This window comes from Orycteropus afer, unplaced genomic scaffold, assembly GCF_000298275.1.
Source record: "Orycteropus afer afer isolate SDZICR_OR568_19922 unplaced genomic scaffold, OryAfe1.0 scaffold00227, whole genome shotgun sequence".
Taxonomy (NCBI): domain Eukaryota; kingdom Metazoa; phylum Chordata; class Mammalia; order Tubulidentata; family Orycteropodidae; genus Orycteropus; species Orycteropus afer.
The window spans coordinates 2,666,152-2,692,517 of NW_006921814.1; the positions used below are offsets into that span (position 1 = coordinate 2,666,152).

The following is a 26,366-nucleotide window of genomic DNA, read 5'->3' on the forward strand; positions in this document are numbered from 1 at the left end:
TGTTGGAGACCTCTCGTATCACCCCCACCTGGGTCCCTGTGGCTGACTGTACCTCTGTCTGGCTTCCTGGCTTTTAATCCCCTTTCTCCTGCTCTTCTGCCCTGCTGTTTTGTGCCTCCTTGAGTTGTCCCTGAGGCTGACAATATAATATATGGCAGTTTATACTCAATTGTTCCAAAATGTGGGGCTATTTGAGTAAGATTCACTCTGGGCCAGGCAGAGTGCTGAGTGTTCCTCATACTCATATCTCCTTCCATTCTTATCACAACTTATGAAAAAGAAGGTATTGTTACTTCATAGGAAACTATGGTTTACTGAGCCTAAACAACTAGCCATTGTAGTGTACCTGGCATTTAATTCTAGTCCTGTCTGACTTCAAATTCTATAACCTCCCTGACAGGAATCTCATACCTCTCTCTCTCTCTCCTACACTGGCATCCAGGGTGGTATCGACAACTTTTCTTTTTACCATCAACTCATAGTATTTATTCTTCCATTACATATTCCTCCTCCCTAGTCAATGTGAAACATGATAGTTTCAACTCTTTCTCTACTCTCGTATCCCTAAAGTAAACTGTACCTAGCAAAGTACCCAAATATAATTAGGATTTTGTACATCCTCAGGGGCTTTATCTTAAGTTGCCAAGTTTCTTATTAAGGGAGTAAGGATTTCAAAAGGTGGGGCCTGTGTATTTTTGTAAGATTCAGGACCTCTCAGGACTTCTAATGAACACTATCCTTCTAATGAACACTATTGTGAGCCTTTCGAGGCCTGATAAAGTGTGACTCTGATGACATTCAAGAAAGGCAGCATTTGAAAAAAGCATTTGAAAAAATCACCATGGTCAAATGATACCACCAAGTAATACACAAATAAAGACAACATCCATTTTGAAATCAGGCAGTTAGACCCAGGGGTGCATTATTGTGTTGTAGATGGTCCTTAGGGTTTTAGTTTCCACTTTTGAAACTTTTTGGATCACTTTGCCTTAGTTTTTATTAAAAAAAAGAAAGGAAGGAAAAGAGGGAGGGAGGGAAGAAGGAAGGGAAAGGAAAGAGCCAGCTGTGAAAAGAAAGAAAAAGGTATTTCCTGCTTCTCTTAGGAGAGGAGCTCTGGTGACAGTATGGTTAAAGCATTGGGCTGCTAACCAAAAGGTCAGTGGTTCAAACCTACCAGCTGCTCTGCAGGAGAAAGATGAGGTAGTCTGTTTCTGTAAAGATTTACCAAAACCAAACCAAACTCACTGTCGTAGAGTCACTTTTGACTCATATTCCTTGTGTTTTTGAAGCAGTGTCTCTACAGAAGTAGATTGCCCAATCTTCCTTCCGAGGAGTGGCTGGTGGGTTTGAACCATCAGCCTTATGGTTAGCAGTCAAATGCCTTAGGCACAATGCCATCAGAGTTGTACAGCCTTGGAAACCCTAAGGGGCAGTTCTTCTCTGTCCTACAGGGTCACTATGAGTCAGAATTAACTTAATGGCAGTGGGTTTGGCTTGGGCCCTGAGAGTTGGCACAGGTTTTAGGCATATGGCAGCTCTACCCTTGCTACAAGCTCACCCATAATTACCAGCAGCTGTTATGCTCCCTGTTCATTTTCTTTCTGCTTATGCATTTCTTTTCTAGTGAAGTATGATTTCCCTTTCCTATACCCATATCACTTCTAAACTATTGGCTGTTCTCTCCATCTGCCATCCACTGTCCAAACACACTCTTTGCTTAGCAAAGACACAGCTCCAAGAAGCCCTGCCACAGAAAAAGGACTGCCCAAAGAAACTCTTTGATTCTTAATAACAGCAGATGACATTTGTTTCGCTGTCTATTTTCTTAGCTTGATTTGATTGCAAAACCCTTTTCAATTATTGGATAAAAGAGATAGGTAAACACAAACAGCCTGAGAGTGCATAATTAAACCATGCTGTAAAGAACAAGGGGAAAACAATCATTTATTTATGCCCAATGGTAAATAAATTGTTAATGAACAGCTTCCACCATCAAAGTAATGAGACACTTCTGCTTGTCTTATTAATAAAGGACTGAGAAAGAATTACTTCTTTAAAAATTTGGAGTCTATGAAGGTAATAAACTTCTCTAGTCTCTGGTCTCCTAAGGCATTGACAGAGATATGATCAAGTTAAATAATTTAGAGCTAGAGATGTCTTCAAATTTTGACTAATTCTACACAATTGTTCCATAAATAATAAACTGAGGTTTAGTTTATTAATTCAATAAACATGTATTGAGTATGTATGTGACAGCCACTCTGCTAGTCATTTGTTAAAACCAAAATAACAAACCTGATTGCAATTCTGACTCATATTGAACCCTGTAGTCGTAATCAAATAGGCTCTAACTCATGGTGACGCTGTGCACAATGGACGGAAATGCTGTCTAATCATGTACCATTCCTATGATTGGTTGTAGATTGGACTACTGTTATACAGTTTTCATTGACTAATTTTTTGAAGTGTATTTCCAGACCTTACTTCCTAGTCCATCTTACTCTGGAAGTTCCACTGAAACCTGCTCTTGCAAGCATCCAGTGACAGACAGGTGGTGGTGGTGCACGAGGTGTGCTGCCCAGGAATTGAACCCAGGTCTCTGTCTGTATGGAAGGGGAGAATTCTACCACTGAACCACCACTGCCTTCCTGCTAGGCACTGGCGATATGGAAACAGAAAGTGTCATCTCTATTCTCCAGAGTTTCAAATCAAATGAAGAAGAGGAGACTACAGACACAAGAAATGTGAGCACTTAAGACAGAGAAAGGAAGAATAGATGATATAACAGAGAAGAAAGAAATGTAGACTTTTAAAACCTTAGCTTCATTTCTCCTTTGATCATCATCATTTCTCTTGACTCTTGAATATGTGGCCTCTGTGGGATCTAGATAATAAGCCTATCCATATTCTTATACCTTCACTCCTCACTTGTCAACTATTTTGTTTTCCAACATTTCACATTTACAACAGTGAAAAATCTACTATCTATGTTGTGCAGTAATGATGCACATCTGGCAGTAACCAATGCCAACCTGGGAGGTGAGAGTAACACCAGTTATGATGGTTAAGGTTATGTGTCAGCTTGGCTGGGCCATGATTCTCAGTGGTTTGGCAGTTATGGAATGTTTCTTCCATTTTCACATAACATCAATCTTCACATAACAACCTGGTCTTTGGAACATAACCATGTTGATAAGTGCAGAATGGATGCAGAAGAAGGCTGTATGATGTGGTGGTTCTGTAGGCACAGACAGATACAAAACCTGATTTCCTTAGATTCTTTGTGCCACAATTTATCAACAATGAGGGAAGTATCTCTTTTAAGCTTAATCCTATTAAATGAGCCAGGTATATAAAGTGTGATGTATATAAATACAGAAGCTCACAAATCCTTCAATATATTTTGGCAAATGGATATTCAGAGTACTTTTCATATTGTTATAAAGGAAAACTCATAGCTTAAGGATTGCTGTTGCTGTTATTAGGTGCAATTGAGTCGATTCCAACTCATCGCTACTGTATGTACAACAGAAGGAAACACTGCCTACATTCATACTTTATACATTATGATTACTTTCATTCATACTTTATACATTATGATTACTTTCATACTTGATCAAGAAAATGACCAAGTTGTACGCTAAAACACTATTAAAATACCCTTACATTTTCATATAAAATGGATGCTGATTGCTGCATTGCATTCATACTTTCTGCATTATGATTACTAAGGGATATTTGCACATTTCTTCTTGTTTTCATGTGGACCACATCAGCAAATGAAGGTCCCAAAAGCTTTATGCCATCCACATCATTAATGTCTACTCTGAGAAGGCAGCTCTTCCCCAGTCATATTTTGAGTGCATTCCTTCCAACCTGAGGGGCTCATCTTCTGGCACTGTATCAGACAATTTTCTGGTGCTATTGATAGAGTTTTCACAGGTAAATTCTTTCAGAGGAAGATAGCCAGGTCTTTCTTCCTAGTCTGTCTTAGTGTGGAAGCTCTGCTGAAACTTGTTCATCAAGGATGAACCTGCTCATATTTGAAATACTGGTGGCATGGCTTCCAGCATCACAGCAACAAGCAAGCCACCACAGGACAATGACCTGGCAGACTACTGGTGAGGTCAAGGGTGGGGAGATAATAATAAATGAATGGTAGTGGGAAATAAACTACCATATTGAGAAAATAAGTTTATTTTTTACCATTAAACAAAGTGTTTTTTTTTTTCCTCCCTGTTTGTGGGATCCTTTAAAAAGTTAATGTCTATTATGTAAAAGAGATTTTTCAAAGATAACTTCTTTAAGCTTATTTGATCTAGCTTGGAATGCTTCCATCTAAGAGGACTTATGAACATCTCCTTGAACTTGTGTGTAGTGAACAAGTATGAGGAATTGTTCCGGTCAGAAGCTAGAGTTTGAAAGAGAAGCTTTCAATCTGGTCACTAACAATGTTTAAGGTCATCAGGGCTGAAACAAACAAAACATTGTTATTCAGGGATGAAGCTTCTAAATTAAAATGTTGGCAAATAGCTCCTGAATCATGATTTTGAGGCTGTGGAGGATGCCATGACCTGGGGAGACTGGCTGTCTCAGAGTTCTAATTCTGGCTCTGGTGGCACCAGTGGGGATTAGAGGCTTATATTAGTATCTTCAACCTCCTTTTCATAGTTTTTTTTTTTTTTTTTTTTATCTAGCACAGGGGTCGCAACTGTCCCACTGTCTATTTTTACATTTGTAAAAGGTTGGAAAAATCAAAAAAAGAATACTATTTCTTGGTGTTTAAAAATTACATAAAATTAATATTTATGTGTCTATATGTAAAGTTTTATTGGAACACAGCCATGTCTAGTTGTTTATGCTACGATGGAAGAGTTTAGCAGTTGTGGCATACCTTATGGCCCACAAATTCTATTTGGTCCTTTACAGAAAACGTCTGCTGACCCCTGATTTAGCATGTAGTGATGGTGTATGAACCAACCTATCTATAAATACTATAACAGAACAGTCCTTGTAAGGATACTACTCATGAGCATGATCATAAGATTTTAATCAGTTTATGGATGCCCCAGGTACCTTTTGGTTGAAATGGCCGTAGCTAGAATTTCAAGGGAATAAAAACATTTTTAAACAATGTCTCTACCATTTTAATAGCCTCTTTCAAGTGTATATTTTAAATCATTTAAGTAGGAAGGGAATTTTGAAACAAATATCCCAAATATTTTTTAAAAAACAAAAGAATACAGAGTAGCTACAACATGATGATCTGCATGAATGCATTTATTTAATTCATGTTAAGAACTAGTTGTGTGTGTATAAATATGTTTTCATGCTATAAACAACTCCTACACACATTCTCTAAATGATTTGCAAACATTAAAACTACTAAGTAAAACAAGAAAAGAAGAAAGAAATTACAAGTTTCAAAGCTGCCCACAGATCTGGGCACTAGACAAGGAAAAAGAGAGAGAGAGAGATTGTCACAGTTGCCTTTGGGTAACAAATGAAATTGCATGGATTTTAACTTACAGTATAAATATAAAAGGGAAAAATAGTTAAGATACAGGGACTTTTATAAAACCAAATGCTTTAGTAATGTATTTCACTAATGATCAAGAAAATGACCAAGTAGCTAAAACACTATTAAAATACCCCTACGTTTTCATATAAAATGGATGCTGATTGCTACATTTTTATATAAAACGGATGCCAAATACTGACTTATAGCTTATAATTATAATGAATTAATGTATCCAATGACATTATTTGTTCATTCCAGAAGGGCTTGCAAATACATTCATGGGATAGTAACTTTTCATTGCTGATGTCACAATTATTTCAAAAACTCAAAATTGGGCCAAGCTTTTTTCTTTCTCAGAGACACCCATTAATATCTTGCAGAATTAGTTATGTCTCAGTTGGCCCACTATGTAGTGCAGCTGCAATGGCCATCTAAGGAGGTTTAAATTTTGGTGAATTAAAATTTTTACAGCCTGTAGACCTATGAATGTTCTATCCAGGAAAAGTTCTTTTGTAATGCATGAAATTAGCCTGTAGAGAATAGAACTAGCAGAGAGAACAACTGAATTAGGGAGGTGTTCTTGTTACCTAGTGCCACTGTGACAAGAATATACCACAAATGGGACAGCCTTAACAAACAGGAGTTTATTCTCTTACAGTTTGGAGGCTTTAAGTCCAAGTTCAAAGTGCCAGGCTCATGGGGCTGGGTGAAAACCCCTCATCCTTGGGCTTCAGCTCTGCCTCCAGATCCCGGCCCACTGAAGCTAGAGGCTTTTCTTCACTTAGCTGCTGGCTGCTGAGGTTGCCAAGCCCAAGGTTGACAAGTCAAAAGGCACAGTCCCGATGTTGCCAAAACACCCAGCAGACCATTAATTCAAGTCCATTGTAAATCCCAAGGTCGGCAGTGAATGGCAGGCTGCTGAATAACAACAAAGCTACATGCAGCGTTCAAGTGTGCCATAAACTAGAGACTAGCCTCAAGGCTTCTCCTTATATACAGGAAGCAGACCACATCCCTAAGGCAGCTGCACAGCTGTTCACAGTAGAGTCCACCATGAGTTAATTACCAATCTCATCATGGGGAATACTACATCCAGCTGCCCAGCCATTCAACTAGGCCCAGTCAAGTTGACACACAGACTGAAGTACAACAGGAGGTGAAAGTCTAAAACTTATGACAGAGTATCACAAAATTAAAAACAATTGTGAAGAAGATGTCATATTTATACGTATATGTATGTAGATAAAACAAATGCATGGGAAGATAGAAATAAGTAGCTAAATACAGAGATAGATAGAAATAGAAAGGTTTGTAAAGTCTGTGTTTTGAAATATAGACTATAGTTCTTAACCTGAGGTCTATGAATGAATTTCAGGGACTTTACAAAGCTTCCAAAAGTGCTACAATTTTGGTAGGTATATGCATAATGTTTTTTTTTTTCCCCAATTGGGGAAAGTATCCGTATAACATTCATTAGAATTCCTAGCACCCTCGTCCCCTCATTTTTCACTTGTGGTTAGTGTTGTTAGATGCCATCTAGTTGATTTTGACTCATAGTGACTTCAGTGCACAACAGAATGAAACACTTTCAGGGTCTGTCATCCTCACCAGCATTGCTATGCTTGAGCCCATCATTGCAGGCATTCTGTCAATCCCTCTCACTGAGCGTCTTCTTTGTTTTTACTGACCTTCTACTGTACCAAGCACATTATTGTTCTACAAATACTGATCTCTTCTGACAACATGCCTAAAACACGTGAAACAAAGTTTGGCCATTCTTACTTTTAAGGAGCACTCTGGTTTTACTTCTTCCAATACAATCCAACATAGTCCACTGGCAGTCCATGGTAATAAAAATTTAAAGTATTCTTCATCGATATCAAAATTCAAATGCACTTACTTTTCTTCAGTATTCCTTATGCATTATCCAGTTTACTCACATGCATATGAGACTATCTAAAATATCATGGCTTAAGTCAGGTGCCCCTTCGTCTTCAAAGTGACATTTTTGCTCTTTAACACTTTAAAAAGGTCTTTGACATCAGATTTCTCCAGTGAGATACATCATCTGATTTCTTGACTGTTGTTTCCATTGGTGTTTTTGGTGGTTCCAAGTAAATTGAGATCCCTGATGACTTCAATCTTTTCTCCATTTATTGTTATGTTGGTTATTCATCTAGTTGTGAGGATTTTTGTTTTCTTTATGTTGAGGTGCAATCCATAGCGAATGCTGTAGTCTTTGTTCTTCTTCATTAAGTGCTTCAAGTCCTCTTCACTTTCAGTAAGCAATTTGTGTCATCTGCACATCACAGGTTGTTAAGGAGTCTTCCTTAAATCCTGATGCCACATTCTTCTTCATATGGTCCAGTTTCTCAGATTATTTGCTCAACATACAGACCGAATAAGTATGATGAAAGGATACACACCAGCTGCACACCTCTCCTGATTTTAAACCAGTATCCCCTTGTTCTATTGAAACAACATCCTCTTGGTCTATGTACAATTCCATTTAATTAGCACAATTAAGTGCTCTGGAATTTTTATTCTTTGTAATGTTATCCATAATTTGTTATGATGCACACAGTAAAATCCCTTGACATAGTCAATAAAACACAGGTAAACAGTTTTCTGGTATTCTTTGCTTTCAGCCAAGATCCATTTGACATCAGCAATGATATCCTTTGTTCCACTTTCTCTTCTACTTCTGGCTCAGATTTCTAGCAGTTCCTTGTCACTATACTGCTACAACCATTTTTGAATTATCTTCAGTAAAATTTTGCTTGCATGTGATTTACTAATATTTTTCGATATTTCTGCATTCTGTTGGATCATCTTTCTTTGGAATGGGCACTCTTCTGTTTGGATGACCAGGTAGCTGTCTTCCAAATTTCTTGGCATAAACAAGTCAGGGCCTCCAGCACTGAATCTGTTTGTTGAAACATCTCAATGAATATTCCAGCAATCCCTGGAACACTGTTTTTTGTCAGTTCCTTCAGTGCAGCTTAGACTTCTTTAATATCTTTGGTTCTTGATCATATGCTACCTCCAGAAATAGCTGAATATACATGAGTTCTTTTTGGTACAGTGACTCTGTCTATTGTTTCCATACTCTTTAACACTTCCTTCATCATTCAGTAATTTCCCCTTATCATTCTTTAATATTGCAATCCCAGAGTTGAATTATTTCTTTAGTTCTTTCAGCTTGAGAAATGCTGAGTATATTCTTGCCTTTTGATTTTCTAATTCCAGGTCTTTGCATATTTCATTATAATACTTTACTTTGTGCCCTTGAGCCACTCTTTGAAGTCTTCTGTTCAGCTCTTTTATTTCATCCTTTTTTTCCCATTCACTTTAGTTACTCTCTATTCAAGAACAAGTTTCAGAGTCTCTGTGATTCTCGTTTTGGTCTTTTCTTCCTTTCCTGTGTTTTTAATCACCTTCTGCTTTCTTCATGTATAACTTTGATGTCATCCTACAACTAGTATGGTCTTTAGTCATTGGTGTTCAGTGCATCAAATCTATCCTTCATATGGTCTCTAAATTCAGGTGGGATATACTCAAGATCATATTTTCTCTCTCATGTACTTGTTTTAATTCTCCTTAGCTTCATCTTGAACTTGCATGTGAGTAATTGATAGTCACTTCCATAGTTGGTCCCCAGCCTTGTTCTGACTGATTATATTGAGCTTTTCCATTGCCTCTTTCCACAGATGTAGTCTATTTGATTCCTGTGCATTGCATCCAGCAAGATGCACATGTATAGTTGCTGTTTACATTGTTAAAAAAGGTTTTTGTCTCGCAAAATTTTATCATGCAGTCTCCAACATCATTTTTATCACCAAAGCCCATATTTCCCAATTACCAATGTTTCTTCATTTCCAACTTTAGTATTTCAATCACCAGTAATTATTAGTACATCCTAATTGCATGTTCAGACAATTTTAGGCTGCAGAAGTTAATAAAAGTCTTCAATTTCTTCATCTTTGGCTTTAGTGGTCAGTGTGTAACTTTGAATAATAGTCATATTAACTGATCTGCTTTGTAGGTATATGAAAGCATTGTATTCAGGATAGACCTTGAGACAATGTTCTTTTTGACAATGAATGTGATTCCATTCCTTTTTAGTATGTCATTCCCAGAACCATATGCTTTTTAATCATATGGACAATTTTTCACTGAGGTACTGAAAGATCTTTCTGTACAAAAATTAGAATGGAAATATTTATTATTGAAAGGTATAAAAGTAATAAGTGTCTTACGGTATTAGAGAGGGATAAATAAAATCTCCTATCTTCAAGGCTTAAGTAAGAATCAACTCAATACCAACAAGATTTTTAATATCTTTTTGTTTTCAGATAGATGAAAATCACCTTAAATCACCCTTCAAAGTTTCTGTTATTTCTCCATAGCTATATCTTCCTCCTTCATGCCTTTTCTTCTGTGTTCATGTCATCTTTTTTGCCCTGGAGGAAGTCAGAGGATGAGAAAACCTCAAAGTTATAATTATTATTGATTTTGGGTATTGGGCTGACATGGGGCTTTGAGCATCTGGAATATTGATAATTGCCTTGAAACTCATAATGGGTCTTTGCTTGGAGAATACCTACATTTTGGTGGACTCATTTCCAATATGGTTAATATCAGGTATGTTTCTTGGTGGTGAGACAATGTAAAGCAGGGTTGTGTCCTTTCACCATGCTTGTTCAATCTGTATGCTGAACAAATAACCAAGAAGCTGGACTTTGTGAAGAAGGATATGGAATTGGCATCGGAGCAAGATTCATTAAGAACTTTCAATATGCAGATGACACTAACTGGTTTGCCAAATTGAAGACAACTTGAAGCACTTACTGATTAAGATAAAAGATTACAGCCTTCAGAATAAATTACACTTGAACATAAAGAATATGAAAATTCTTTCAAATGAATCAATAAAAGATATCATGAGAAATGGTGAATAAACTGAGGTTGTCAAGGATTTCATTTTTTTTGGATCAATAAACAATGCCATGGAAGTAGCAATGAAGAAATCAAAAAAGCAGAGACCTCTTTAAAATTTTAAGAAGCAAAAATGTTATTTTGATGACTAAAGTATGCTTGACCCATGGCATGGTATTTTTAATCACCTCATATGCATGTGGAATTTGGACAATAAAAAGGGAATAATGGTTGCATTTGAATTATGGGTTGGTGAAGAATGTTGAATATACCATGGACTGCCAGAAGAATGAATACATTTGTCTGGGAGGAAGTACAGGCAGAATGTTTCTTGGAAGCAAGGATGGTGAGATCTCATCTTATTATTTTGGACATTTTATCATTAGGGACCAATCCTTGGAGAAGAACATCATACTTGGTAAAGTGAGGATCAGCAAAAAAGAGGAAGACCTTCAGTGAGATAGATTGAAACAGTGGCTGTAAGGATGGGCTCAAGCATGCAACAATTGTGACGGTGGTGTAGGAGCAAGCAACATTTCATTCTGTTGTACATAGGGTTGCTATCAGCTGGAACTGACTCAAGGACACCTAACAAAGTCAGTGAGTGGTAACTTCATCAACGTTTGGAGGAAATTTGTGAAGAAGTTAAGAACAATTTCAGCATAATGAGTTTTATAATGAAGAAACTCAGCCTAGATTTACTTGAAAGCATTTTGGAGAAGACACACAAACTACATTTTCCCCCCTGATTATTATAAGGGGAAGACTAGAAAAGAGGAAGTACCACTTGAATAAAATAGTTTTCAAGAAAATGCATTATCTTTTGAGGGGGGAAGGACAGAAAATTCTCCTAACACCCAAAGTAAGTCAGGAAAGAGTCTTGGTTGCATATTTCAAAGTACATTAGAATTGTCATCCATCCCTCCTCTAAGTTGGGGAGTTACAATGATCTCTGAATGTGCTGGGTGCTAAAGTTGATGCTCCATGGTAAAGATGGTAAGAATGTGGGCTTGAGGGAGGGATGGATATTGGAACTGCCTGTGTTACCTTTGTCAGGCCAGGGTATAGCAGATAGAGCAGTGGTGGTTCAGTGGTAGAATTCTAGCCTTCCATGCAGGAGAGTGAGTTTTGACTCCTGGCCAAAGCACCTCATGTACACCACCCCCATCTGTCAGTGGTGGCTGTGTGTTGCTATGATGCTGAACAGGTTTCAGTAGAGCTTCCAGTAAAATGGATTAGAAAGAAAGGCCTGATTATCTACTTCTGAAATATCAGCCAATGAAAATCATATGGATCACAACCACCAAATCTGAAACTCATCATGGGATGGTGTAGGAGAGGGCAGCATTTCTTTGTGTTGTGCTTGGGGTCACCATGGGTTAGGGGATGACTTGGTGGCAGCTAACAACAACAAAATAATAAGGATACACAGAAATTTTCTGGAACGTGAATAAGCACAAAGAAATTAGCTGACCTTTGAGATCTTCTCTTGGTGTCCCATCCAACAGCCCCATCCCCAAGGTGGGAGAACTCTACCATTTTAAGTTAATTTCCACTTCCAGGAACATTGAAAATCCAAAAATGCATAAAACAGTCATCAGGAAATAGGAGTTCAGTGTAGGAAAGGTAGGGTCAGTTATTATCAATTATAAAACTTTTTTAAATGGTTGAGATTCCTCTGTAAACCTAGCAAATATATATACTTCAATAAATATTTACTCAGCACCCTGTGTTATATTGTCCTAGGTGTTAGGAAGACAGTATCAAAGAAGAAAGATGTGGCTCCTAACTTTATGGACTTTATCTCTTTTTGCCTATCTCTACCTGTCTTTGGCTCACTGTGTTCCTTTTTTTTCCATCTGAGCAATTATTCTTCTAAGAAAGCTACCCAAACAAACTAAACCCACTGTCATTAAATTGATTCCAACTCATAGTGACCCCATTGGGTTTCCAAGGCAGTAAATCTTTATAAAAGTAGATTGCCTCATCTTCATTTCACAGAGTGGCTGGTAGGTTTGAAACTACAACCTTCTGGTTATCAGAGTCAAATGCCTTAGGCACTGCACCACCAGAGCTCCTTTAAGAAAATTAAGACATTATAATTCCATTCATTATTCTTTTTTTGTTTGATTTGTTTTTAATATCACAGGGACAACTTGATCATATTTTGAGAAGCAGAGAGATCAACTGCATTTTCTTCAAGCACTGTATAATAAAGGTCTGCCAACATTCTTTTCACAACCACATTTCCCAAAACCTTAAGCAGTTGCCCATGAAAGTTCACTCCGGTCTAAAATTTAGCAGGCTTGACAGCAAAGTCTTTAAATTTGCCAGTTGGGCTGACATCTTTTTGAATAACAAGTAGGAAAATAGGAAAAAAATGGAGTGAAATATTATACATCTTGGTATTATTCAGAGAAGTAATTCATTTTATAAAATAATACATCTATAAGAAATTAACCCTAAATAATCATAGAATTTTTTTTTTCAGATAGGTTTTTACAAAAGGTAAAACTTTCATAGAAATATAATATGCAAAAAAATGTGGTAAGAGTAATAAAAGAGAGGTGAGGACCTCACTTCCGTTGAAAATCTTGTTTTTTCATAGTTATATTTACCCATGATTAGCTTCTAGTTTCAGAGGACATTATAGACTTAAGCAAAAACAAAATCAAAACTCCTGTCTACATAGTTTATATAGATAAATTATATGTACTGTATTTATTTATAATTTATCTATTTCCTGTAAAATGAGAAGTTAATCATGTGTAAATACAACTATGAAAAACAAAATTTTCCTGAAGTGAAGTCCTCAGCTCTCTTTTATTACTCATATCACATTTGCATATTTCTATGAAAGTTTTACCTTTTGTAAAAACCTATTTGAAAAAAAAATCTACCATTATTTAGGGTACATATAGGAACTCTGGTGGTGTAGTGCCTAAAGCATGTGACTGCTAACCAGAAGTTGGCAGTCCAAACCTACCAGCCACCCCTTGGACAGAAGACTGGGCAATCTATTTCCGTAGAGATATCATGTAGGAAATCCAAGGAGGGGCACTATGAGTCGAAATCCACTCGATGGCAGTGAGTTTGTTTTTTTCTTTAGATGATACTTATGTTGATGAACAATATATATGTGTGATATATTCAAGGAGCCCTGTGGCACAGTGGTTAAAGTGCTTGGCTGCCAACTAAAGCAGTGGTTTGAACCTATAAGCATCTCTATAGGAGAAAGATGTAGCAGTCTGCTTCCATAAGGGTTTGCAGCCCTGAAAACCCTGTGAAGTAGTTCTACTCTGTCCTTACAGGGTCACTGAGTCAGAATTGACTCTATGGCAATGAGGGTTTTTTTGGGTGTAATAACAGGAATACATGTTAAAGAATTGGCTAGATAGAGGCTTTTGCCAGTTTTGTTAGAAATCATTATGGACAGGTGTGATTAAAAGATTTAATTCTTTCCTATTCATTGATATACCTTGGGTAGTTAAGATTGAGGTTGTTGCTATATGCTGGCAAGACAACTTCAACAAATAGTGACCCATGTAACAGTATTACTTCTGCATACCCTCTCAAGGCTGTGATCTTGTGGGAAGCAGACCACCAAGTGTTTCTCCCACAGAGCCACTGCATGGGTCTGAATTGCCAATCCTTTGGTTAGCAGCTAAGTGCTACTGTTGTAGTACTAGGACATCTAGGCTTTAGGTACTTGTGCATAAAGATAGAAATGGATGGGTTCTGTAAGCATCATTTGGATGATGGGTTTTCAGAAGAGACAACTCAGAGAATTCCACAAAGCCAATATAGACTAAATATGTGTTATGAGTATCAGCTGCCAGGCAGACCTGCAGAGGTCTGAACAAATATAGTGAATACATTTGTTCTGAACAAATACACTGAATACATTTTTGCAATCATTCCTGCCTTTTGTACTTTCTGAGAAGTGAAAACACTTACAACCTCCCAGATTCCCAGTGCCAAACTAGCATACAATCCAGAAATATATTATTTTGTCATTCCCATTTGCAAAGATAAATCAAATGTCCTCTGTCCCCAAATAAGCTTGATTTTACAAAAAAAAAAAAAAAAAAAAGATGATTAAAATCATGTGATACAGAGCTCTACCATCTTATACAAGTACAGATGCATTTGCCTGAAAATGCCATTTTTTGTCAGTGGCACACAAATAAATTCTAAGGAAAAAAAGATTAATTATGTCCACTCTGGATTCCCAACATAACCATAGCATATTTCCAACTCTCTCACATTTGGCACTATTTGTTTCTCATTCCATAAGATGATTCAAAATTATAAAACTTAATTTAGAAGCTCCCACATAATGCATTAATAATTTCTAGAACATCTTTTAAAATGATCTATGATTATAGCAGCAAGTCTGAATTTCCTTCAGAAATTGCTTTTTGAGAGAGCAACCTTCAGATTTGCCCATCAAAAGCCATTACATCATATGAACTACATGGGAAACACATGCCCTAAAACAATGATCTTCAAGGTGACATTTTATCCTTGACTTCCTGGGCTTGAAGGTATAGCTCGATCTAGAACAGTATTGAGAAACATCCGTCTAAGTTATATCAGTGCATCTTCACCAAAAAAAATATGGGCTAGCAGCTAGCAGATTGAATAGGAAAGTAGTATTATTGGATATAAAGAGTCAAAACCACCAGTTAAATACTATGCTCATTTAAAAGCTAACAGGCACTAATGTCTGGGAATAAATGGGGAATGAGGTTTCCTCTATTGATATTTCAAAGACTTTGCAACATCTGGAATCTAGTTCTATACAGGGTATTTCTCTAAGAAGTAAGAATAAAAGGATTTTAATAGGGCAAACAAGATTCAGGTTTCTTACAATATGTTCTCCCTCAGGGGAAACAAATAACACAATACATCTGACTAACCTTTCTGCACTTCAACTGCATTAATTAACATTTAGTCATGGATTCCACCCTGAGCCAGATGAACTCAGTGCTACAGCTGTTTTAATTGAGGGGAAAAAAATCATGTCTTAGATTCCCAGCATTTCTAAACCTGGGAAAATGTTTTATTGACTGCCTGTGTACCAGCACTATTGAAATACATTATGTATTACTCATCCAAATAAATTCACACCTACCCTAGATTGTGATCAAATCAATATCAATATCATATAAACTAGGTCTGCCAAAGCCAATACTATTAAAACTACATTCCTAACAACCCTTTTTTTTGTTTTGTTTTGTTTTGAGCACCGAGGGATAGATAAGTAAGGCTGATGAATTGATCAATGAAATAGACCATGGCCTTGGAAAAATTGTTACTGGGTGGGAGATCAGGTACATGGAGGGGTATAAGTACTGATGACTGTGTGTGTGTGTGTGGGGGGGGGAACAGTTGTTGAAGAAATTTAACTGCAAGACCTGATGACTTGGCAGAAAGATTCTCCAAGTCTACATGTGGAAGTGGTTGGTTGGAAGAAAACCTGAGGTTGAGACTGTAATACAGGCTATCCCCAGATAAGGAAAGTCTGACTTAAAGACAACTGGCACTTGCCCTTTAATGTTATGTAAATTTGTTCTCACTTAGAAATGGTTTAACCAACACACAAACCAAATCCAAACCCACTACCATCAAATAGATTCTAACTCATAGCACACCTATAGGGCATAGTAGAACTTCCCCACAGGGTTTCCAAGGTTGCAAACCTTTGCAGAAGCACATTGCCTCACCTTTTCCCCACAGAATGGCTGGTGGATTCAAATCACTGACCTTTTTGTTAGTAGCTGAATGCTCTAATTACTGCTACACTAGGGCTCCTTGAAGCAACCCCTACTTGCAGCAAATTCTTCATCACAATCAACTTCACTTGCTGTACTTGCAGCTTTTAAATCATTAAGAAGGCTTTGAGCTTTTTCTTGCACTCAAACAAAAAAAAACAAACTCACTGCCATTGGGTTGATTCTGACTCATGGTGACCACCTTTGGGTTTCCGAGGTGGTAAATCTTTACGGAAGTAGATTGCCCAATCTTCCTTTTGCAGAGTGGCTGGTGGATTTGAACCACCAGCCTTCTGGTTAGCAATCAAATGTCTTAGGCACTATGCCACCAGAGCTCCTTTTTCTTACATTAAAGTAAAGCTAATAAGAACCATACACACTTGTTCCAACTCACCTACAAATTCCACTTATAGACAAAGTTAGGTACGGATCTTGTTTGTAACACAGGAACTTAGTCAGTGGTTGAAGCGGTTTTGTTTTGGTTTCTTTTTACAGCAAAGGCTCCTTTGAGATACAGAGTTTAATGAGAATATATGACAGTGAATCAGCTGGGTAAACAATCTATCTGCAGCACCTTGTCGAATTTCATTTCACAAAAGCACTCCAACATCAAATTTGTCTCCAATATTCCCTTACAAGCACTATGTCTTGCAACATCAAATCCACCTCCAATAGTCTCTTACAAGCACTGTGTTATGAGTCCTGGTCAACTCTGGAGTATAATGGACAAATGAAAAGCCATAGCCTTGTGGCAATGAGGGTGTGCAAATGTGTGTACATTTGTATCAGTGTACAAACTTGGGCATTAGTATCTTGTAAATACTAGAAACTAGCTTCCTCAAATTAATATTATCAGCCACTAATGAAGAAGATAAAAGGCTTCTGACAGTCTTCTCTACCAATATGAAATGACAATAATTTAATTAAACAATTAAAATACCTTACCTGGAACTACTTCAAAAAGGAATTTCCCTGGGCTCTCTTCATTGCAGGGATGTTCAAGGACTTTATTTCCAGGCAGGAAAATAGTGCCCTGTGAATAGAAAGACCCCAAATATTAACATCATCAAATGGCAAACAATATAAATCATCACTATCATCATCAACAGCCGTCTAATGTGAGTCTGTAACTTGGTGTAAAAATATGTATTGTTGTTGTTGTTAGGTGCTGTTGAGTTGCCTCTGACTCATAGTGACCCTATATATAGCAAAACGAAACACTGCCTGGTCCTGTGCCAGACCCACAATCCTTGCTATACCTAAGCCCGTCATTGCAGCCACTGGGTCAATCCATCTCATTGAGGGCCTTCCCCTTTTCCTTCAACCCTCCAATTTACCAAGCATGATATCCTTCACCAAGGAATGGAGACTTTCATAATTGGGAATATGAAATATTTTTATATGCATTAGATTTTCATAAACCCAATTAACCAACTATCATGTACTGGCATCATATTCATTTAACGTTCAACAAATATTTTTTGAGTACCCAATATGTGTAAGATACTGCTAGGTGTTGGATTCATTTTAAGCACAAATTTGTTAAATTCCTTCTCTGTGCCCTAAACTTTACTAAGCATTCTACCAATGGCATTTTATTTAATTACTAGATCAAACTTATGAGATAGGTATTAATTACCCTATTTTATAGATGTAAAAACCAAGCAGAGACATTAAATAAGTTACCCAAAGTTATTATTATGTCTTCTTTTGATTATCCTCTCTCTTTTCTATCTTCTAGAGAGCTCTCTCCTTAGTGGATCATTACCATAGTAGTAAGGCCCATTTATGGAGTCCCTGGGTAGTGCAAATGCCTAACTTGTTCAGAATCCACCCAGAGATGCCTTGGAATAAAGACTTGGTGATCTACTGCCCCAAATTCAGCCATTGAAAACCCTATGGAATACAGTTCTACTCTGACCCACATGGAATTGCATGAGTCAAAATCAACTAGACATCAACTTTTTTTGTGTGTTGTTGTTTTTAGTTTGCTTGTTCTTTTTTTTTTTCTTTTCTTTTTTTTGGGGGAAGGGGAAGCCTATTTATAAATGAGCAGAACAGTTTAGAACAACTGGGGGAGATAAACTTGTCTGTCAGTTTGTGGCTTGAGTGTTGCTGTGAGCCTGGAGGTTATGCCAACAGTGTTTGAAATGCTAGCAGGGTTACTCATGGTGAACCTTATGAATAGCAGTGAAACACTGTCTTATGTATTACTGAAAAACTTTATGAATAGCCCTGAAACATTGTCCAATATAGTGCCAGAACATCAATGTCTCAGTTCAGGAGACACTCAAAATACAACTGGAGAAGAGCTACTTCCCCAGAGTAGAGCCAACCTTAATGATGTGGATAGACTACAGCTTTCAGGACCCTGTTTGCTGATGTGGCATGTCTCAAGATGAGAAGAAAAAGCTGCAAACATCCATTAATAATTAGCACATGGAATATACGAAGTATGAATCTAGGAAAATCAGAAGTTGTCAAAAATGCATTCCATTGGTAATAGAAATGATGCTGGAGATAACCTGATAAAATTTTGCAAGACAATGACTTATTCACTGCAAACACCCTTTTGCAACACCACAAATGGTGGCTATACATGTGGACTTCACACAGGAATAAGATTGACTACATCTCTGGAAAGAGGAAATGGAGAAGCTCAATATCTTTAGCCAAAACAAATCCAGGAGCTGACTGTGGAACAGACCAACTACTCATATGCAAGTTCAAGTTGAAGCTGAAGACAATTAGAGAGGAAGTCTGTGAAAGCCAAAATATGACCTCAATTATATCCCTCCTGACTTTAGAGACCATCTAAAGAATAGATTTGATGCCTTGAACACTAGTAACCAAAAACCAGAGGAATTGTGGGATGACATCAAGAACATCATCCTTGAAGAAAGTAAAAGGTCATTAAAAAGACAGAAAAGGAAGAAAAGACCAAAATGGATGTCAGAGAAGACTCTGAAACTTGCCCTTAAACAAAGAGTGGCTAAAGCAGATGGAAGAATCAACAGAATTATGGACAGGAACGGAAGACTTCAAAGAGTAGCTGGAGAAAACAAAGTGAATTATTATTATGAAATGTGCAAAAACATGGAGTTAAAAAATCAAAAGATACTGGAATAAAACTCACTCCCAAGAGCTGGATCTCAGCCCAATAATAAACAAGACATGCACACAGACATACCCACATACTCTATGGAAATGTGTCCTTTGGAGCAACTGACCACAGAGCACCAGAGGGGCAACATTTGCATGGAGGAAATGTAGGACATGCAGGAGTGCATAATTATGAGGGGCACAGGGGGGCGGTGCTGGGAAGGGAGGGGAGGAGAGTGGGTTAGTGTTGGGGATGGTAACTGGTGAGTGAAACCAAATGTACACAAAATGTTGAATGTAAAACAAACTCTGCTCTGTAAGTTTGCACCTAAAGCACAATAATAATAATAATAACTGAGAGGGAAGGACACACTTGGCCTTACTCAAGCTGAAAGAACTGAGGAAAAAATTTAAACCTCAAATTGCAATATTGAAAAATTCTATAGGCAATATGTTGAATGATGCAGGAAACATCAAAAGAAGATGGATGGACTACACAGTCACTATACCAAAAAGAATTGGTAGATGATCATCCATTTCAGGAGGTGGCATATGATCAAGAACTGAAAGAAGAAGTTGAAGCTGCACTGAAGGAATTGGTAAAAAAACAAGGCTCTGGGAATTGACCAAATACCCACTGAGTTGTTTCAAGAAACAGATGCCATGCTGGAGGCACTCACTTGTCTGTGCCAAGAGATTTAGAAGACAGCTACCCTGCCAACTGACTGGAAGAGATCCATATTTGTACCCATTCCAAAGAAAGGTGAGTCCACAAATTGTGAAAATTATAGAACAATATCATTGATATGACATGCAAGTAAAATCTTACTGAAGATAATTAAAAAATGGTTGCAGCAGTATATTGACAGAGAACTTTCAGAAATCCAAGCTGGATTCAGAATGGGATGTCGAATGAAGGATATTATTGCTGATGTCAGATGAATCTTGGCTGAAAGCAAAGAATACCAGAAAGATGTTTACTTGTGTTTCATTGACTATGCAAAAGCATTTGATTGTGTGGATCATAACAAACTGTAGATAACATTGAGAAAAATAGGAATTCTGGAATACTTCATTGTACTCGCGAGGAACCTGTACACAGACAAGGAGGCTGTTATTCAAACAGAACAAGGGGATACTGCATGGATTTAAATCAGGAAAGGAGTGTGTCAGGGTTGGATCCTTTCACCACACTTATTCAATCTGTATGTTGAGCAAATAATCCAAGAAGCTGAATTATATGAAGAAGAATGTGGCATAAGGATTGGAGGAAGGCTCATTAATAATCTGAGATACACAGATGACACAACTTTGCTTGCTGAAAGCAAGGATGATTTGGAGAACTTACTGATGAAGATGAAAGACTGTAGTATGCAGTATGGATTACACCTTAATATAAAGGAAACAAAAATCCTCACAACTGGATGAATAAACAGCATCGTAATAGATCAAGAAAAGATTGAAGTTGTCAAAGGCTTCATATTACTTGGTTCTACAATCAACACCAATGGAAGCAGCACTCAATACATCAAAAGATATATTGCATTGGGCAAATCTGTTGCAAAAGATATCTTTCAATTGCTGAAGAACAAATATATATCCTTGAAGATTAAGATGTGCCTAACTCAAGCCATGGCATTTTCAATCATCTCATATGCATGTGAGAGCTGGACAATGAATAAGGAAGACTGAAGAAGAGTTGATGCTTTTGAGTTGTGGTGTTGGTGAAGAATGCTGAAAGTCCTGGGGAGTGTTAGAAAAACTAACAGATTCGCCCTGGAAGAACTACAGCCAGAATGTTCCTTGGAAGCGAAGAATGACCAGACTTCATCTCACCTACTTTGGTCATGTTGTCAGAAGGGACCATTCTCTGGAGAAAGATGTCATGCTTGGTAAAGTGGAGGGTCAACGAAAGAGGGGAAGACCCTCAACAAGATGGATTGACACAGTGGCTGCAGTGATGGGCTCAGGTATAGTAGGGATCGTGAGGCTGGCACAAGACCTGGAGGTGTTTTGTCCTGTTATACACAAGGTTGGTATGAGTCAGAGATGTCTCATTGGCACATAACAGCAACAACAACAATTTAGAAGTGTGTCCTATTAAAAGTTAACCTTGACTCTACCTCACGTTCCACTATCATTCTGTTTTTCTCCTTGCCTAACAGAGTTGTTTCCACTGAATGTTTTTACTCACATTCACTCACCACAGTCTGGTTTGTGCATCCATGATTCCATGGTCTCAAACTGCATGCTTGAAAATTTTCAATCTTCAACTAGGCTGGCTCCCCAGTAGCATTCAACACTGTTGACCACACTTTCCTGAAGCACTTTCTTTCTTTGATTTCTTAATTTCCCTCAAGTTTTCCATAACCACTCTGCCAGCTAAGGCTCTTTTGCTGATTCATCCTTCTCTAACTAGCCTTTAAATATTAGATTTTTTCAAAGCTTTACACAAAGATTCCTCCTCATCTGAGCTTTCTTTCTCAAAGCTATCTCATCCAATTTCTATAACTAACTATAAGTCAGTAAATGCCAGTTTTATATTTCTAACACAGATCTCCCCTCTGAGTTGCAGACCTTTATATTTAAGAGCTTATTTGACATTTCTTCTTGATATCTCAGGATTAGACGAAGAATCATTAACAACTTGTGATACACAGATAACACAACTTTGCTTGCTGACAGTGAGGATGACTTAGAGTACTTACTGATGAAGATTGAAGACTATAGTCTGTAGTATGGATTACACATCAATATTAAGAAAAATCCTCACAACTAGACCAATAAACAGCATCACAATAAACGGAGAAAAAAATTGAAGCTGCCAAGGACTTCATATTACTTGGTTCTACAATCAGCACCAATGGAAGCAGTAGTCAAGACATCAGACAATGTATTGCATTGGGCAAATCTGCTGCACAGGACCTCCTTCAAGTGCTGAAGAGCAAAGATATCTCCTTGAAGAATAAGCTGTGCCTAACTGCAGTCATGGTATTTTCAATCACCTCTTATTTATGTGCGAGCTTGACAATGAATAAGGAAGACTGAAGAAGAGTTGATGCTTTTGAGTTGTGGTGTTGGCAAAGAATACTGAAAGTACCATGGACTGCTAAAGAACTAACAAATCTATCCTGGAAGAAGTGCAGCCAGAATGCTACTTGGAAGCAAGAATGGCCAAACTTTGTCTCACCTACTTTCGTCACACTGTCAGAAGGAACCAATTCCTGGAGAAGGATGTCATGCTTGGTAAAGTGAAGGGTCAACAAAGAAGGGGAAGGCCCTCAACAATATGGATTGACACAGTGGCTACAACGATGGGCTCAGGTATAGCAAGGATCATGAGGATTGTACAGGACTGGGCAGTGTTTCATTCTGTTGTACATAAAGTCATCAAGAGTCAGAGACTACTCAACAGCACCTAACAACAATTTGGTATCTGAAAGGAGTATTAAGCTCAATGTGCCCAAATTAAAATGCAACTGAATCTGGTTCTTTTTATGTATCCCCTAGTTCAATGAATGGCACCATCTTCCAACCAGTTGCAAAAGCAAGAAATACCCAAGTTGATCTTGACAACCTTCATCCTCTCTTTATTCCAGCAGCCAGTGTAACACCTCATTAATAATCTTCACATCTCCTCTTCCCTTTTTTTTACTACCACCACTTCAGAGTTCAAATAGCTATTATATTTTGTCTGAACTATTTCAAATACTCTTCAGTGAATTCCCCACAATATTCTACAACCTTTCAATCCCATTTTTTTTTTAAATATTGTAGCAAGAGTGATTTTTAAAAACAAAAATGTATCTTGTAATTTTGCTACTTAAAAACCTCCAAAGATTTTCATTTGTCCTGAGATAAAACTCTGGGTGGTCTTTAAACTCAGTTTTTCACTCTTACACACACTCTCTATGTGGTTCATCAAAAATGTCCTTTTATAAATGGTGCCATGCTCCCAACAACCTTAGCACTATGTTCTTTCTCTGGTTAACTTTTACTCAATTTTCAGATCAACTACATCTATATGTTTAAGTATAAAATATACTTAAATAGCTTGTATTTTTCCTGGACAGATTTGGCACTCTTTGTGATTATTTCATTTGTAAGATTATTTGAGTAATATTATGTCTCCTTTATTAAATTCTAAGGGAGTGACAGTAATACGTGTTTTGATCCCTAGTATATCACAAACGCCTATCATTTTTCCGGGCATAACCACAAAAAGAAAAAAAAAAAAGAAACGCACTGCCATGGAGTCAGATCCGATTCATAGCTCTCTCCTTGGGTTTTCAAGGCAGTATGACACTACAGAAGTAGATTGACCTATCTTCCTTCCGAGGAATGGCTGGTGGGTTTGAACTGCCAGCCTTCTGGTTAGCAGTCAAATGCCTTAGGCACTATGCCACCAGAGCTCCCATTTCATGGTATACAGTAAAAGTACTGTTGAGTTCATATGAGTATTGTTAATATAGTAAAGACCATATACAAAACCAAGAATGTTGGATTTAAAAACCTATGCTCTTGTCCACTGTATTGTATTTTCCATTTTTCCAAGCTTGAAGCCATACTTAGCTTCGGTAGTAATTTACTCAACTATCACACTACCTGGTTTGACACAAGAAATTACGGTCATCAATTCTGTCCCTATTTCTGAGTTTATGGTGATAAAACATGGCTCTCTTCAACTAAAAGCCGAGGAATTATAGGTAAGGAATGTTTTCTTTCCCTCCATACCTTACAAGGTGAGGTGTCTGAGGTGCTGCCTTTGTTTTCCTCCTCTACAAAGTACATTTTCCTACTTATCATAATCAGTGTTTTCTAGCATTAGATCTAATTTTCCTTACTGGTATTCTTTTAAAATTATTTAAAAATTATTAAATACTTTGGGAATATCTATCATAATGAAGAATTTTCTTATATATATAGACTTAATCTACTTGGTTTCTATACAGTTATAAAATTAGTTGATCAATTATAAGAGTTTATTTTACTTGCTGCAATGAGCTAGTGATTTAACTCAATTTGTGATTTTTCTTAGTTTCAGAACATCACAGCTTGCCTTCTAGATAGACATAATATTAATTTTATGTATTCATGTGTATGTGTATGTATGTTAGTATGTATAGCTCCTATTTATTTTTATGCCCTCAGACTCTATTTAGGATCTTAAACTGTACATATCCATATAAATTAAATTTGGACCACTCTCCTGAATAAACAAACACTTCCATGAAATCTCAAAGTACACCATTTGGTAATTATGGAAAAAGAAAGAATCAGGGTAATGTTATCCTTTGTTGTACTTTTTATGCATGTCAAATAGCCACTTTCTGCTAAAGCTATTGTTTTCATTTTCAAATCCGACATTATAAAGGGTATATATTTTGACAATTTTCCAAAAATAATTGTGATATAAAACTAATAGTTTAAATGTCCGTAGATAATATTTAAGCTAAACCAAACCCATTGCCATTGAGTTGATTTTGACTTATAGTGACCCTATAGGACAGAGTAGAACTGCCCCATGGGGTTTCCAAGGCTATAAATCTTTGTAGATGCAGACTGCCCCATCTTTCTCCTGAGGAGTGGCTGGTGGGTTTAAAATCCTGACCTTTATCACAGCACCACTAAAACACGTAGATATTATTTAGGCTATACTGTAATTAAGGGAGCTCTGGCAGCATAGTGGCTAAGACAGCTGCCTGCTAACCAGACGGCTGGCGGTTCAAACCCACCAGCCACTCCTCGGAAGGAAGGTTGGGCAATCCTACTTCTGTAGTGATACTGCCTCGGAAACCCAAGGAGGGGTCGCTATGAGTCGGGTTTGACTCGACGGCACATAACAACAACAACAACAACATACTGTAATTAAAAAGGAGTCCTGATGGTGCAGTGGTTAAACATTCAGCTATTAGCCCAAAGGTCAATCGTTGAAACCCACCAGCCACTCTGCGGGAGAAAGGTGTGCCGTCTGCTTCTGTAAAGATTACAGCCTTGGAACAGAGTAGTCCTACTCTGTTCTATGTGGTAGCTATAAGTCATAACTGAGTCAAAAGTGACACATTTATGTACTACAATAGACAAACATTTAATGTAGATAATTTATTAAGTCATTCAGTTAGGAAAATAAAGTCATTTAATTGCAACAGCTAACTTGATCACCTTGTATAGAAGCCACATAGTTAACGTATAACAAAAGGGAGCATCTTAATTGTGAAAGTTATTTTCTAAATATCGAGCAACATTTACATTGTTAGAAAATGCTAGTAAGCAAAAATATCTATAATATTCTCACTATAGGTCATCAATATTAACATCATACACATCTCCCTGTATCTCAAATACAATTATGTATTAAAAAAAAAAAAAAAAACTCACTGTCAGAGTCAATTCCAACTCATAGCATCCCCCTTTGGGTTTCCAAGACTGTAAATCTTTACAGAAGCAAACCACCTCATCTTTCTATTGTGGAGCAGATGGTGGGTTTGAACCACTAGCCTTCTGTATAGCAGCCAAATGCCTTAACCACTATACTACCAGAGCTTCTTGTGTATATTTATAGCACCTATGTATATTTGTGTATAAACATATACAGTAATTTCTACAAAAATCAAAATAGACACTTATTTGCAATCTTCTTTAAAACTTAAACATATTATTATGTCAATGTAATAATTTACATCATTTTAAAAAGGTGAATAATCTAACATTTGCTTGAATATACATTCTTTATCATCTTCTATTGTTATAAATTAAAGGTTTTATTAGTATTATTATAAAGGACATCTAATGAAAATCAGTAAAATTAAATCTTTGAGCTTCTCCTTAATTTATCCCTTTAGGAGAAGTAGCTAAGAGAGAAATTAGTGGTCAAAATTATGTACTCTGTTTATTTGTATGTGTTTGCTTAATTCTTATGTTGTTGTTGTTATATGCCGTCGAGTCAGCCCTGACTCATAGCGACCCCTCCTTGGGTTTCCGAGGCAGTATCACTACGGAAGTAGGATTGCCCAACCTTCCTTCCGAGG

The 26,366-nt window shown here is 37.2% G+C and overlaps 1 protein-coding gene across 1 annotated transcript in view; it reads right to left on the bottom strand.

Annotated features, from left to right (window-relative positions):
* ARHGAP24 (Rho GTPase activating protein 24) overlaps positions 1-26,366 on the bottom strand; it is a 704,555-nt gene that overhangs the window by 403,044 nt on the left and 275,145 nt on the right. Inside the window, exon 2 of the mRNA XM_007948828.2 lies at positions 17,182-17,269. Coding sequence (XP_007947019.1) covers positions 17,182-17,269 — 88 coding nt within the window. The remainder of the gene's footprint in view (positions 1-17,181; positions 17,270-26,366) is intronic.